The 14,292-nt window shown below is 45.3% G+C and overlaps 1 protein-coding gene across 2 annotated transcripts in view; it reads left to right on the top strand.

Moving 5' to 3' along the window:
- The window catches only part of TMEM131L (transmembrane 131 like), a 169,964-nt gene that overhangs the window by 153,835 nt on the left and 1,837 nt on the right, over positions 1-14,292 (top strand). The window contains exons 27-33 of one of the 2 annotated variants that reach the window (XM_044224637.1): positions 3,599-3,723; positions 5,431-5,597; positions 6,648-6,830; positions 9,437-9,515; positions 10,656-10,738; positions 11,389-11,509; positions 12,424-12,515. In XM_044224637.1, coding sequence (XP_044080572.1) covers positions 3,599-3,723; positions 5,431-5,597; positions 6,648-6,830; positions 9,437-9,515; positions 10,656-10,738; positions 11,389-11,509; positions 12,424-12,515 — 850 coding nt within the window. The remainder of the gene's footprint in view (positions 1-3,598; positions 3,724-5,430; positions 5,598-6,647; positions 6,831-9,436; positions 9,516-10,655; positions 10,739-11,388; positions 11,510-12,423; positions 12,516-14,292) is intronic. The other variant, XM_044224638.1, reaches the window with a different exon arrangement.

Below are 14,292 nucleotides of genomic sequence, written 5' to 3' on the forward strand. Positions count from 1 at the left end.
TATAGGTAGCTTTCTTAATAATGTTATAATTCTACACTTTCTCATGTTCAGAACAAGGGGAACTTTGTTTCCAGTGGTTATATAACATTCCATCATTTAACTATGCTCTAATCCTAAACCATTCTCTTGCGGTCAGACATTAAAGTTATTTACAGCTTTTTATTTTCATAACTAGTACTCTGATGATTTACATTGTTCTTAAGTCTTCCCTATATACCTAAAGAATCCTTGTTAGAGATTTCTAGAAGTAGAATTGAAGAGTGTCTTCCTGCATGCCCCAGATTGCTTTCTGGAAAGGTGGTCCCAATTCCCATTCACATCATTGCCGTGGGGCAATGCTGGCTTCCCACCAGCACTGTGCATTCATTGTTCCTTGCAAAGTCTTGGTCAGTGTGATGGGAGAAAGTTTTCAATTTCATTCCAATTTGCATCTCTTACCAGGGAAAAGTGAGTGCTTTCCTTCCTTTCCTTTTTTGCAAAATTCTGAAAAAATAAGTAAAAAAAGTCATCCATCCAAAATCCTACCCCTGAAATCTCTCCCTCCTTCACACCCTTCTTCCTTACCTTCTTTCTTTTTTATAATTCGGAACTGAATATCTCACCCAGTTCCACTTGTACTGCCCAGAGGCAGACTCTGTTAAGAGCCCTGTCTCCCTAGCCCTCTCCCTCTCCAGCCCTCTCCTAGTGTCTGCAGACACAAACAGGCAGTATAAACACACTTGTGTTTTTTAAAACCAGCACGGAAAGATGAGCTACAAGCTGATCTATAATTTTCCTTTCCTAAAAGCATACTTTATTGTTAAATATTTTGGATGGAGTCTTCATGGTTTTTAGCCTTTTATATTTCTTTTGCAAATTTGCATGTCATGTGCTTTTGCCCACTTTTCTGTTGCCTGTGTTTTTCTTATTTTCCGTCAGAACATATGGCACAGTATTGACTCTGCCTATCAGAAGGAATGTGTGGTTTTTTTCCTTCGTCTGCCCTTCCCTCTTACTTTTTATTTGCAGTTACTTCTATACAGCAGCTCGAAGAATGTTTTGTGGAGTCAGTGATTTCTCTCCTTTGATTTCTTTATTTGCTTTTATTGAAGTTTCAGGAAATCTTTTTATTTGCCCGCTGCATAATCAGTGAAACTGTTCCTTCTAGCAGGGATTTCTGAGAACTTCACGAGTTCAAGTAATTCAATAACGTGAGACTAGGACATCTTCTATAAAGTGCTGGCTCTGTGTCAGGTTGTTTGCTTCTCACAACAGCCTGTTGAAGAAGATGCAGGAAATGGAGGCAGAGAGAAGCTGAGTGACTTGCTCAAGATCGCACGGCCAGTAAAAAGCGTGGGGTGAGCTTCAGTCCAGGCTGTTTGACCTCAGAGCTGCAATCTTACTTGCAACTCTCCCTGGGCTCTTCCCCTGGTTGCGCCCGCCTCCCCGCTCTGTGAGACTCCCTCTCCACCAAAAAGCAAAGAGCCAGAGTCTCCTTTTATCCTCCCTTTCATTTCTTGACAGGTCTGTTGCTTTGGGTCTCTGGTGTCCTCCCCTGCCCCCCGCCCCCCACCATCTGCTACATCTAGGGCCTGTTCACCTCGAACCCATCCGGGGCCCTTCTTCCTCACTGCTGTTCTTCCCTCCCTTGCTTTCCCCCACCACACGCACGTGTGCACACACATACAAAGGCCATTCACTCGTTTTTCATTGCTCCATATGTCCTCTGTCTCTTCCCCCTTTTGTCCACACTCTTTTCCGTGCCCCACTTTGTTTGCTCATGGATGTTGCTTCTTGGTCATTCCACACACCCGAGTCCAGAGTGTTGAGCACTCTTTGGGTAATCACTCTGGCTCATATTCAGAGACAGCAACCATGCCTCAGACCGCCCTATTCCACGTCTCTGTAGTCCCTCTGGTTTGCACAGAATGGCATCTCTCACCAGACTGATCGGAGAGAGGCAGCCAAGTGTCATAGTGGCCGCTGACCAGTTCACTCTTTCTCTGACCCCTCTTAGAAACAGATCCTTTCTTTGTATGTGACTCTCGAGGGACAGAAAGGCTCAAGGACTTCTGTGATGAACAATTTTTCTTGGCCCCAGGAGAGGGGAATCCTTTTCTCCCCCAAAGCTGGAATATACAAGGACCAGTACATGAATAAATATGGTAGATAGCCAATGTTTAACTTTGGAGAATGTCTGATCATATGTTATTAATGTGTTTGTTGAGCCTCAGACTTCAGCAGTTAGCATTAAGATCCTGTAAGATAGGGCTTTGTGTGTTTAACCTGTCTTGTTTTTAGAATACCTTCAGAATCAGAAAAGAGTTAATACTTAACATACTTAACATAAAGTTAACATACTGGGGGAGAAACTAAAGGAGTATTAAGGAAAAAACGAAAATCCCATTAGTCTGCCACATGTGCAGTTACGATTTCATTTTCTGTCTAATGTGTATTGTAGTAAGCCTCCTGCTTTAATAGATACCTGAGGCTTTGGGTACCTCAGATCTGTAACATGTAGGCATTTGAAACCTCTTATTTTTCTTCTTCCAAGTCATGTGTGTCAGCCAAGTTTATGTTAGAACATCCTGCATTTTCCAGCTCTGATTCTTGGACCAACCTTCTCAAAAGAGAAGGTAAAATGAGCTGGGCTTTATTCTTTATGAAATGTGAATCCTAAGGGTTTGTAGGAATATACTCACCGAGTTGGGGGATTTGCTTCTGGGAGGTCCCCAAGGATGCAATTTTCGGGGTCTCCATTTGCAAGCTCTGTACCACCTCCCACACGACTACAGTACCTGAGCTTTATAGGGGCAGAGGGGTGGAAGGAAGCGAGAGAGAGTGTAAGAGGACTCAAGGCAGGAGCTGCTTCAGAACACTCTCGGGCAGGGGACTTCTCCCCTTGAGCCAGTTAACAGACTGTGCCTAACATAAAAGGAAAAGGCCCAAATTAAAAAAACAATTACGTGTGTGTGTGTGTGTGTGTATAAATAGGCATGAATATATACACACATATGTAATTTTTAAAAATTTATGTATACACACATATAGAATGGATAGATATATATGTATTTCATGCTAAATTAAGATTTGCAAAACCACATTTAAAAAACATCAGACACATTCTTATTTACAAAAGCTCAAACTATTTGACGCACTCAATGGATATCAGCTGTCTCTGAAAGTTTTTCCGTAAACAAATAAAAACAGCACTGGACGAATTAACCCTCCGTTGAGTTTTTACATGACTTTTCTTTGGTAGTAACTCATGTGAATTGCACATACCAAATTAACAGGTGAAGTCGGAGAATTTATTGCTGCCGAAGTTAACAGCAAGCTGACCCTAAATTGCTAACAGATGTTTTTCCTTTTTAGCCCCTTTGGAATTCTGTAGGCAACAATTGTTTCTTCTTTTTGCCTAGAAGAGAGGTAGAGAAGGCAGGGGAATGAAAACAGACTGGAGATTGAGAAATGTATGTCTCCATTTTCACCAGTGTTGGAACATTCTGAATTTGTATAGAGTTGGTCTGCGAAAGTTTAAAAAAAAAAAAAAAAAGTTTTTTTAAATGTACATTTAGTCAGTTTGAACCTTTATTTAAGGTTTCTTTTTTTTCTGTAGCAGGAAGATCCTTATAGGAAGAAGAAGCTTCAGGAGAAAAAAGAAGGAAATTTACAAAATTTAAGTTGGAATAAAACTCGAACGTGTAGAAAAAACAAGAAACGGGGTGCTGCTCAGGTCTTGAGGTGTGTTCATTTTTACAGTACCTTTAAAATGTTTCTCTGTTTTTTTTATTCTATAATTTTACACCTAGCTGTTATCTTTTGGTCTTATTTTGGTGATGTTGGATACTGAGAATAGAATATTGATGAAAAAGTCTGTTATTAAAATTAATATGTATTCTGGTTATATTTTCCTTTATATTATTAACTACCTGAAAGTGAATAGATTTTTTGTGTTTTTAACCTTAAAAAAATGCTTGAAGCTATAGGAGGTGTTAAAAAGAAAGAGCACGAGGCCTCCTCTGTGCCCCAGCTTTCAACCGGCCCGTGAAGGGCCGGAGCGTTCCTGAGGCAGGGGAGGGTGAGATCAGCTGGGTGCCGGCAGGCCTCCCCTTTTCCACGTTACCCTCGCGCATGTAGTGAAAGAGAAGAGTCACCATTCCCAGAATCTGAGGTTCAGTCCCACAGAAGCTAGGTTCTTACACAGTTGGTAAAGGACAAGCCGGAATTGGTATTCTCCTTTGGAAACCTTGCTTCCTTAGGTTACTCATCTCCCTGAGCTTTTGTTTGCTTATCAGTAAAATGAAGACACTGGGTAGTGTTTATGCGGGAATCCCCTGTATTTTTTTTTCAACAGGTCAGCAGTACCAACTTTTTTTTTTTAAGATTTTATTTACTTATTAGAGAGCATAAGTGGTGGCCGGGGAGTGGGGGGAGTCACAGAAGAAGGGAGAAGCAGACTCGCCGCTGATCAGGGAGCCCTGCCCCTGTGCCAGGCTCCATCCCAGGGCCCTGAGATCATGACCTGAGCCAAAGGCAGATGCTCAGCTGACTTAGCCACCCAGGCGCCCCAGTAGTGCACACATTTTGACTTCAAATCCACCTGGGGGAATAGTCTCTGAATTTTGATTTCTTGGGTTAGACTTCTAAACACTCAACATGTGCCCAAGTCAAGAGACTCCAGTAGAGATTCTTTCTCCTGCCTTTTCCTCCCTGAGTCCACGGATGGAGCTTTTCTGGTGTCTCTTGCACTGACAGTATTTATGTATTTAGGACCATAGTTTAATTTAGGGAAACAGTTCTGGCTCCCTAACTCCTGTGTGTGACTGTCCTTCAGCAGGGAATTAAAACCTAGCCCCTGGGCTTGAAAGCCTCTTTCCTCCTGAGTAGTCCCTCCATCTTCACTGCTCTGGCTTTTGCTCCTTTTGAGTTCTGTCATCTGGGGATTTCTTTCTTGTAGGCTCAGCTAGGTATTTGCATGTGTTTCTGCCCAAGTGTTCTCTAGTGGCTTCAAATCTTCCTGTGGAAGGGGCCCCACCTTGCTACAGTAATGCACAATTGTCGTGGGAAGGGGACTCCGCAGCGCAGCCCATGTGGAAGCAAGGACCACCGCATGGGAAGCATATACGGTGCTGCTCACGGGGCTGTCCCAAGGTCCCGAGGCGGCTGCAGCCTGGAGCTGAGAGCCAGTGATTCGGCATTGTCATGTTGTATGCGCTGCTGGCGAACAGTCAGCAGCTCCAATAAAATCTTTAAAAAAAAAAAAAAAAAAACAGCAAAATCTTAGTCTTTTTTTTTATTCCTCTCTAACTCAGTGTCTTCTCCCCCAAAACCCTAAGAAAAGAGCTCTTGAGTTGTCCTAGGTTCATATTTTCAGCTCTGATAAGTCTCCTGGATATCAAGGATGGATGGATGATAACATTCGGATGTGACCTTTTTTGATTCTTGTAGGCCTTCTGAGCAGAGTGAATTAAAACTTGTGTGTAGTGAATTTGAAACGTCTGAGCTGAGCGGTGACATCAATGTCAGAAACTGGTGTATCCAGGAAAATCCTGGGGAAGTCTGTAAGCCAGATGCTGGCGTTGGAAGCAGCTTACCAGCTACACAGGGAGAGGCAGGTATGTAACTACAGCAAGTGGTGAATGCTTCTGTCAGAAGTTTGTTCCTCCAGGAAGTATCCTGTGTAAAGCCGTGGGTGTTGAGGAGATCATCACTTTACAGGCACCTTAGCTTATGGAAGCCCGAATGAACCGCTGTCAGGATGAGACTGGAAACCTCTTTTGAACCTGGACAGCCTCGAGTGTTGCCTCCTCCTACCTCCTCCTTCCCCTAAAACCTGGCCATTCTCCACTCTCCCTATGCAGAGTGCTGAAGGCACAGTGCTTGCTTACTCTCCGGGGTTGACCAGGAGAGAACTCTCTTCTTCTCACACACCTGAGCCAGGTGGTTCCTTGGTTTCCAAGAATGGCTGGGCAGTGTCTCTGGGAGTGGGAGGTAGAGGGCCCCCAGAGCTAGGTCCAAGGTAGGGCAGAGAATGGTGGGAGGCTCAAGGGCCATTGAAACTGACTGTACATGTGGGGGAGGTGGTGGGGAAGTTGTCATCCTCCCGGCTAGCACCTGTGTCTCCAGACACACGTCCACGTCAGTGAGAGCAGGCGGGTAGACACACACGCTGACAGAGTTAGCGAGTTTCTCTCTCTGTCTCTCATTCATTCCCTTGACACACCTGTGCCTTTTTGGTCTTACTGGAAGTTCTTTCTACCCACACATAAATAATACTTGGAAGCTCTTCGTGGAAATCTTCATAAAAGCGAGGGGGATATTACCTATAAATTTCCAATCTGGTTGAGCAGCTGTTTGCCTCCCTGGAGTGTTTATTTCCAGAACCATCGTTAAATCATGGTTATCATTGGTATGGACGGCCTGAGCCCCGGACAGGTGGGAGTGTCCAACCCATAGGCAGAGTACACAGAGCTCATCACCCACCGTCCCTTCAGGTCCCCTCATTGGTCTCAGGTAATTTCTTCCTTCTCCCTGGATGAGCAGAGGGAGCCAACCCTGACGCTGAATGTGGCCTCTGTCATAACGTCACCTCTCTCCTTTAAGGAGACATGGCAGCTAGAGGAAAATTGTTTAAATGAACGTGATGTCTCTCTGCCTTCCTACAGAGGGCTACTACCCGAAGCCTGGGAAGAAGTGTGTGGAGAAGCCTTGCTCTGACTCCAGCTCGGACTGCGGCAGCTCCTCAGGCAGTGTGCGGGCCAGCCGGGGCAGCTGGGGCAGCTGGAGCAGCAGCAGCTCCGATGGGGACAAGAAGCCTGCGGTGGGCCCTCCGCACTTCCTGCCAGCTGGTGAGTCCTAGGGGCTGCCTGGGCCCTCCAAGCAGACCTCCCCGCTGGCCTGCCTACCCCCATGCCCCTGAGCCCCGTACCAGGCCTAGCTCTGCCTTCCAAGCCTGGAGCACACGCAGGACCGCTGACTGGAGTATTGACTTAGCTGTGGATTTGATTCACTCTCTTGATTTTTCCTCCTTCCTTTTTCTCCCCTCTGCATCCCATCCATCATCATCATCATCATCATCATGTCTATCTTTGAACTGGTTCAAAGAACGTCCACATTTGTTTCAGTACTTGCACATTTTTATTATGGTAAAAGAGTTGTAACAGAATTTACCATTTTTAAGTGTACCATTCAGTGGCATTAAGAGCACTCCTGATGTGTAACCGCCACCACCATCCATTCCTGGATCTTCTCATCAGCCCACACAGACTCCACACCTTTAAACAAGGGCCATCCGGTCCCCACTCCCCCAGCCCCTGAAGCCTCTCCACCACTTCCTATCTCTATCTTCCTGTCTCCAGTGATTACTCTGCTGTCTAAGTAGAATCACACAGTGGTTGTCCTTTTGTATCTGGCTCATTTCACTTAGTGTAATTTCTTCAAGGTTCATCCGTCCTTTCTTTTTAAGGCCCAGTAATATTCCATTGCAGGTATATGCAGCATTTAAATCATCCATTCATCTGTTGATAACCACTTGGGGTGTTTCCACATTTTAGCTCTTTGAACAATGCTGCTATGAACATTGATGTCCTCTCTTATTTTTGAGAAATTTGAAGATTTGGGAAAATTCAAAGAATTAACTTACTTTTGTTATATTTACCCTTTTTATTTTTTAAAATTTAAATTCAATTAATTAACCTAGAATGTAATATTTGTTTCATGGGTACAGGTCTGTGATTCATTGGTCTTCTATAATACCCATTCATTAGGATTTTTTTTAATCCTTATAGTTTGTCCCACTTTGGCCTCCTCAAGAGAATCACTGTCCACTCTCATGAACTTGGCATGTATTCTTTTAGTCCATATTTTGTTTACCTGCATACGTCCATCAACAGAGTATAGAACGTTTGTGACTTACATAAAGGAAATCGTACTTCAGTATATCATTCTGCGTCTTGCTTCTTTCACTCGGTGTTTTTTAACTTCCATGACCATATAAAGATGGAGTTCATTCCTTTCACTGTTGTTTTCAAAATAGTAAACTTAGTCTTTGTGTGAGGAAACGGTGATGAGATTGAAAAGCTCACAAGTGTGAGGCCTTCATTTGCTGGTCACACTGGCATGGCTCCCACACAGCCTTGAGAGGGAGAGCCAGTGGCCCTGGTCTCAGAGGGGTTGGCTGCTTATTCCACACCCCAGTTTGCTCACCACCCAGAAACCCTGTCTTCTCCCCCAGACAGGCTGCTTCAGGCCACCAACAGCTCCCTTCAGCAGGCTCTGGGCTGTCTCTCTTCTCTGTCTCCTCCCAGTGGTGAGATCAATAAAAGAAGGTCTTATCTGAGAGATGGGGCACCATAGCCATAAAAACCTACATAAGGCACCCAGGTGTGTCTTCAGGCTGTGTTTCTTTATCAGCTTCCCCACCTCCCAGGAGACTTTGAGACATTGTTTTCTTAATGATCCTCCATAAAATTTTAATATCACTGATATGCACCGTTTATTACTGGGTACTGTGCTTTAGGCACAAAAAGATAAGATATTGGTGCCCAAGAAACACAGCAGTCCTGCCCCCTCTGGGGGACACTGCCGTCGCCCACAAGGAGACAGGCACAGACACAGATGAAGGCAGGCAGGCCCAGGTGCTGTGAGAGCGGGGATGCACGTGGCCTGAGGGAGCTTGGTTTTCACAGCCTACACCAAGCCCAGCTCCATCCACCGCTGAAGACAAAGGTTGCCGGACAAAGCATAACTCAAGGTTTTTAAGAATCAGTCCTCAGTAACAAAGAATAGAAGTGCTGCTTTAACTTGAGGAAGGCCAACGGGAGCGAGATGATAATAATTATTGATGGTGTTGCTATACAGTGGCTTAACATGTAGTTTGTAAGTTGTCTGAAGGTTATGTACTATCGGGAAAATGTCCCCAGTATAATTAATGGTGTAAGAGACCGTAAAGACAAAGTACGTATGAAGCATGACCCCAGCTTTCCACACATGTGTACACATAAAAGAGTTTGTAAGGAAATATAACTCATGCTGAACAGCAGCATGATTGCAGATGACTTCCATGTTTCTTCTCTAAACTTGTGTTTACTTCCATAGACTTCCTACAGTGTCACTTACAAACTGCAGGGGTCAATTTATATAGCAAGATTTCTTTTATCAAAAAATCACTATGAGAAACTTACATAATATTAATGGTTTCATCTTTTTTCCACAATTAAAACACTGTGAATCCGAAATTCATAGATTTAAATGTTGAGTTTTTAGTAAGTTTTCAGTGAGAAGAGAAATATAATAAAGATTTTTTTAAAAAAATGAAATTACTGAATATGAAAATCAGTCAGAAGTGAGAAGTCGCTCATTTGGGGTTAGTGATATTAGCAGTGTGCACTTTTAACATAGTACAGTTGAATTAAACTTGCAAAACCTTGTGATAATTGTTTTTGCTTTTACACAGGAGACAGTGTTCCGCAAAACGACTTTTCTTCACAAACTCCCATCTCCTTGAATCTTTCTCATAACATCTGCAATCCCACGTAAGTTTCTCACTCTCTTGCTTTGACAGCGTGTTTTATATACTTACTGCTTTTTCTGTCATTGTGCTGCTGCTTTGTAGTTAGTTCTGCAGTGGAAATAGGAAAGATTTTTAAGAATGAGAGAAAGTAACTTCCAATTTTGCTAATAATTCAGCAAGCAGGATCTTTCTGGGTACATATGTTCCTTGTGGAGATGTCTCTGGGAGCCCATTAATGTGATATAGCCACATTAGAACACATCCCCTTTCTGGGGGCCTGGATGGCACAGTTGGTAAAGCGTCTGCCTTCAGCTCAGGTCATGATCTCAGGGTCCTGGGATCGAGTTCCGCATTGGGGCTCCATTAGGCTCCAAGCTCAGGCTCAGTGGGGAGTCTTCCTCTGCCCCTCCCCTAGCTTGTGTGCCTGTGCTCTCTCTCATACAAATAAATAAAATCTTAAAAAGAAAAAAAACAAACCCCTCTCATTCCTGAAAGCAGAAAGAGAAACAGCAGTTATTGCAGGGATGGGCCTCATCCCCTCCTCTGGAACTTAAAATAAAATGGAGCCCTGATGATGCAGGGAGTTTTGCAGGAACAAGCAGATACTGAACATGGTTAGGACTCCCACTGTGTGATGGTTGCTGCCCCATCAGACAAAACAGACGAGTGGCTCTTATTGAGCAGGACAAGAGGAAGGGACGCAGTAAGCAGAGGGTTTTCGAGGGAGAACATGATCATGTTTCCATGGGCTCCAGTCACATGGTGAGAGGACAGGGGGCTGCCGTTACCATTAAATAGATGCACGTGTGAAAAAGGAGGTTCACCAGAGGGGGCGAGGCAAGCTGTCTGTGGGGTGTCTGCAAGCAGGGAACCTACGCTAACTCAGGACTGACTCCACTCAGCACTGCCGGCTGGTGCTGGGCAGACGGAAACCTGCAGTGGGCCTCAGTTACACTGATTTTGTTGTTTATTAAAAACAGGCTTTGCTGGGTCTTGGAAATTTGGTAACCTTAACCCTTTTCTGGCCATGTACCTTTGTGTCTCTAGCATTTATGTTTCTTGACGGAAGAATTCCTGTAAAACTCAAGACATGGTTGAATAGAGTTGGTACATCCTTTTACAGAAGAAATCGTAGATCTTCATTTTCTGGCTTTCTCCACAGAAACATGAATGATCTGCCACAGTATGCAGAACCTCCCTGTCCCAGCCTTCCTGCCGGGCCTACAGGTGTTGAAGAAGATAAAGGTAGGGCAGACTCTCACTCCAGACACCAGCCGGGGATTCCTCCACATGGCAGGACAGGGAGCTTGTGGAGACGAGTAGGTTGCGGGCAGGGGCTGGGCCCTCTGGTCCAAGCCGTGTCACTAGGCTTCCATGCACCGGCCCCTCAGGACCCGTGTCATCAGGGGCCTCTGACTGCACTGCCTCTGCCTTGTAGGCGAGGCTCTTGCATCTCCTGTCTCTTCTAGTGCCTGCTTCCCGCATAGCTAGGGTCGGGGATTGTGGCAAGATAAGCCTGGTGCTTACTCCCGATGGCATCATTGAGCTCTAATACACTTGTTTTTGCATGTATAAATTCTGCTAGATGTGAAAACTGCCCTCCATCTTGGAGCCGACTTTGAAAGCATGGGCTTCTGTGCCATTCTTTGGATACATTTTGGACTTGTTATGGTTGAATTGTCAGTGGAACGGTGGCATTCTCCTTAGACCCCATCTTCCTGCTGTATACCTGAAAGTATATCCCAAAAGGGATCAGGGCAGGCAGAAATGGTTAGCTTGTGTGGGTGACTTAAAGGAAGTGTTTTCTAGAAGTAGAGAAGGAATGTTGTAGAAAGGATGGGATGCGGGCTGAGGAGGGAAGAGGGTAGATTGAGAGGACTTGTTCTCTTCCTCAGGTCTTTACCCAGCTGGAGACCTGTGGCCCACGCAGCCTGTGTGTGTGACAAGCAGCTTCAACTGTGCTGTGGAGAACCGCGTGCCTGGCGTGATGCAGGGCCCAGCTCCCGTGCATAATAGGTATGGACTCCCTTCTCTGATCATTGCCTTGCTAAGCCCAAGGACTTGCTGAGGGGATTGGAGTTCGGTCTGTTAGATGGGCCTTACAAAACTGGGGGCCAGGCTTCCTTCCCCAGTGCACCTCAGCTGGATGTCTCCATCTGCCTGTTGGAGTTGCACTGTGGTGTCTTAGAAAACAGCAAAGCAGGAGGGAAAGAAACATGAAAGGAAAGAAGAATAACAGAGCTGTTGACCACATCATCACTTTCCTCAAGCTGAAAAGATGGTCTGTTAATAGAGGCTGATTTGAAAACACAGTCACTCACAATTCCTACCACCTGATGGAGCAGTGCTTTCCACTTTTCCATGGCATCCATCATGAACACATTTAAAACATTAAGAAAGATCAGATAGTTTGCATATTGAGAGGCCGGTCCACTCGAGCTGGTTGTGGTTCCCCCCCACCTCCTGGACAAACACCGACCCTGCTGGGGGGTGGGGCACTTTAGAGCAGTACCTGCAGATATTGGCCAAGAGCCTTGGGGTAGTGCAGTCCTCTCCCAGAGTGCTCCAAAAGCCACGGCCTTGGATCTGCCTTGGGTTAGAGTTAGCCCACCTGGGTGACCAAGGAAGCAAGCTCCTCGCCTGAGCCGTCCATCCTACTTGGATCTGCCTTGGGTTAGAGTTAGCCCACCTGGGTGACCAAGGAAGCAAGCTCCTCGCCTGAGCCGTCCATCCTACCAGGCCGAGTTGGTGGGGAACGTTTGGTCGGTCGGGAAGTCTTTGATCCCATGACTCAAGAAAGTACATCTTTTCTCTTCCAAAACTGAGGGATGAGCAGTGATTAGGGTGCTGGGTCACAAAATCGTTTTCCTCTTTCTTTACATGGTCTTTTGACGTCCTGTTTCTGAAACGAGACCTCTTGTGTTTTATAGCAGTTTCATTGACTGGAGTGCAGCCTGTGAAGGCCAGTTCCCCAGCGTGTACTGTCCATTGGAACTGAATGATTATAATGCCTTTCCGGAAGGTAAAAACTGCTTGAACGATCTGATGCCATTCTTTTACTCAGAAAAGTCAAAGCAGGAAGCATGTGGACCTGAGGCATTAACTGCAGGAGAACGTACTTTCTTAAAGCAACTTAGATGTAATTGACACAGAACATTGTATTAGTTTTAGGTATACGACATAATGATTAGCCTTTGGTACGTACTGGGAAGTGACGTGCAGTCTAGTCTAGTCATCGCCCATCCTCGAGCATGGTCACAGATGTTCTCTCTTGTGAGGAAAACTTTTAAGGTCTCTCTTAGAGCATCTTACAAATACATTAGAGGATAGCGTTAATAACTCTGCTCACCACGACCTTACATTATGTCTCCAGTCCTGGCTCATCTTATCACTGGGAGTTTGTACCGTTCGAGCACCTTTGCCCATTTTGCATACATCCCACTCCCCTCCATCCCTGACCCCTGCCTCTGAGAACCCAGTCCATTCTCCATATTCATGAGCTTGGTTTTTGGTTTGTCATATGTCTGCTAGGAATGTGCCTTTAAAAACAAAACAGATGAGCATAGGGGAAAAGAAGGAAAGGTAAGACGAAATCAGAGAGGGAGACAAACCATGAAGACTCTTAACTCTAGGAAACCAACTGAGGGCTGCTGGAGGGGAAGTCGCTTGGGGGGATGGGGAGAATGGGTGACGGCATTAAGGAGAGTGCGTGATGTGATGAGCACTGGCTGTTACGTGCAGCTGGTGAATCACTAAATTCTTCCTCTGAAACTAATCATACACTGTATGTTAATTACATTGAATTTTTTTAAAAAAAGAAAAATGTGCCTTTAACAGTGAGAACCTTTGAGAATGACCTTACAGGCAGCTGCCAAGTAGCTTCATGTGGGTTCAGTTGTGCAGGCCTGCCGTGTGTAATTCACATGGCCTCAAAAAGCCCTCTCAACCTGGCTGTCTGGGAGTTTCTGCAAGCAGCCCCGATCTATTTAGTCCTTTGGATTTGGTAGACCTGGGTCCCTTGGATTTCCATGGACCTAAGATTGTAAATTATCCTTCGGGAGTTTGAGGCTTTAGATGTTTGCTATACTTTCCAGGCAGACAAGTCCTGTGTGAAGTGGAAACATGCACGTGCTTATTCCTCAGTGGGGTCCAACTCTTCTGACCCTGAGTGGTGCCGCAGAAAGAAGGAGTGGAGAGCCAGGAGGGGAAACTGGGGGAAATGGCTGGTGCTTGGGCTCAAGCATTGGTAATGATAAACAATAATAGCTGTGAGATTTCCCTGATAAGCTGCAGAATGTTCTTCTTAGGTATTACAGAGCCCCCATAGTGGGGCTACCTGTTCAGGGAAGCTCTAAGTGGCCTGAGGAGATGGCTCTCACTGGAGTCTGATACCTGCCTTGCTCCATGCTAACCAGAGGGGTGTGTTGTGGTGACATCCTTCCTGAGCTTAGGAGGCTCCTGTGTATCACAGCAGCGCCCCGTTAACCCCAAGTTGTGTTTTCTGTGGTTTTGGTTACCGCAGTCAGCTGCCTTCCACAACAGATGAACCTCCTGCTCATGTGCTGTCGGAAGGTCTCTAGTAGCCTGAGGCTCTGTCACAAGGTCTTTCCTTCACCTCCCCTCACCTCCTCATATAGGCAGTTTACTATCTCTCAGCATCCCAAGAAGGGTGGGTGTGGTACAGGATACTCTGAGAGGGAAGGAAAAGGAAGGCACATTCCCATAACTTCTGTTACAGTGTGGTGTTCTTTTATATTTTATTAGTTAATCTCTTCCTGTGCCTACTTTATAAATTGCAC

This window comes from Neovison vison, chromosome 11 (genome assembly GCF_020171115.1).
Source record: "Neovison vison isolate M4711 chromosome 11, ASM_NN_V1, whole genome shotgun sequence".
NCBI lineage: Eukaryota > Metazoa > Chordata > Mammalia > Carnivora > Mustelidae > Neogale > Neogale vison.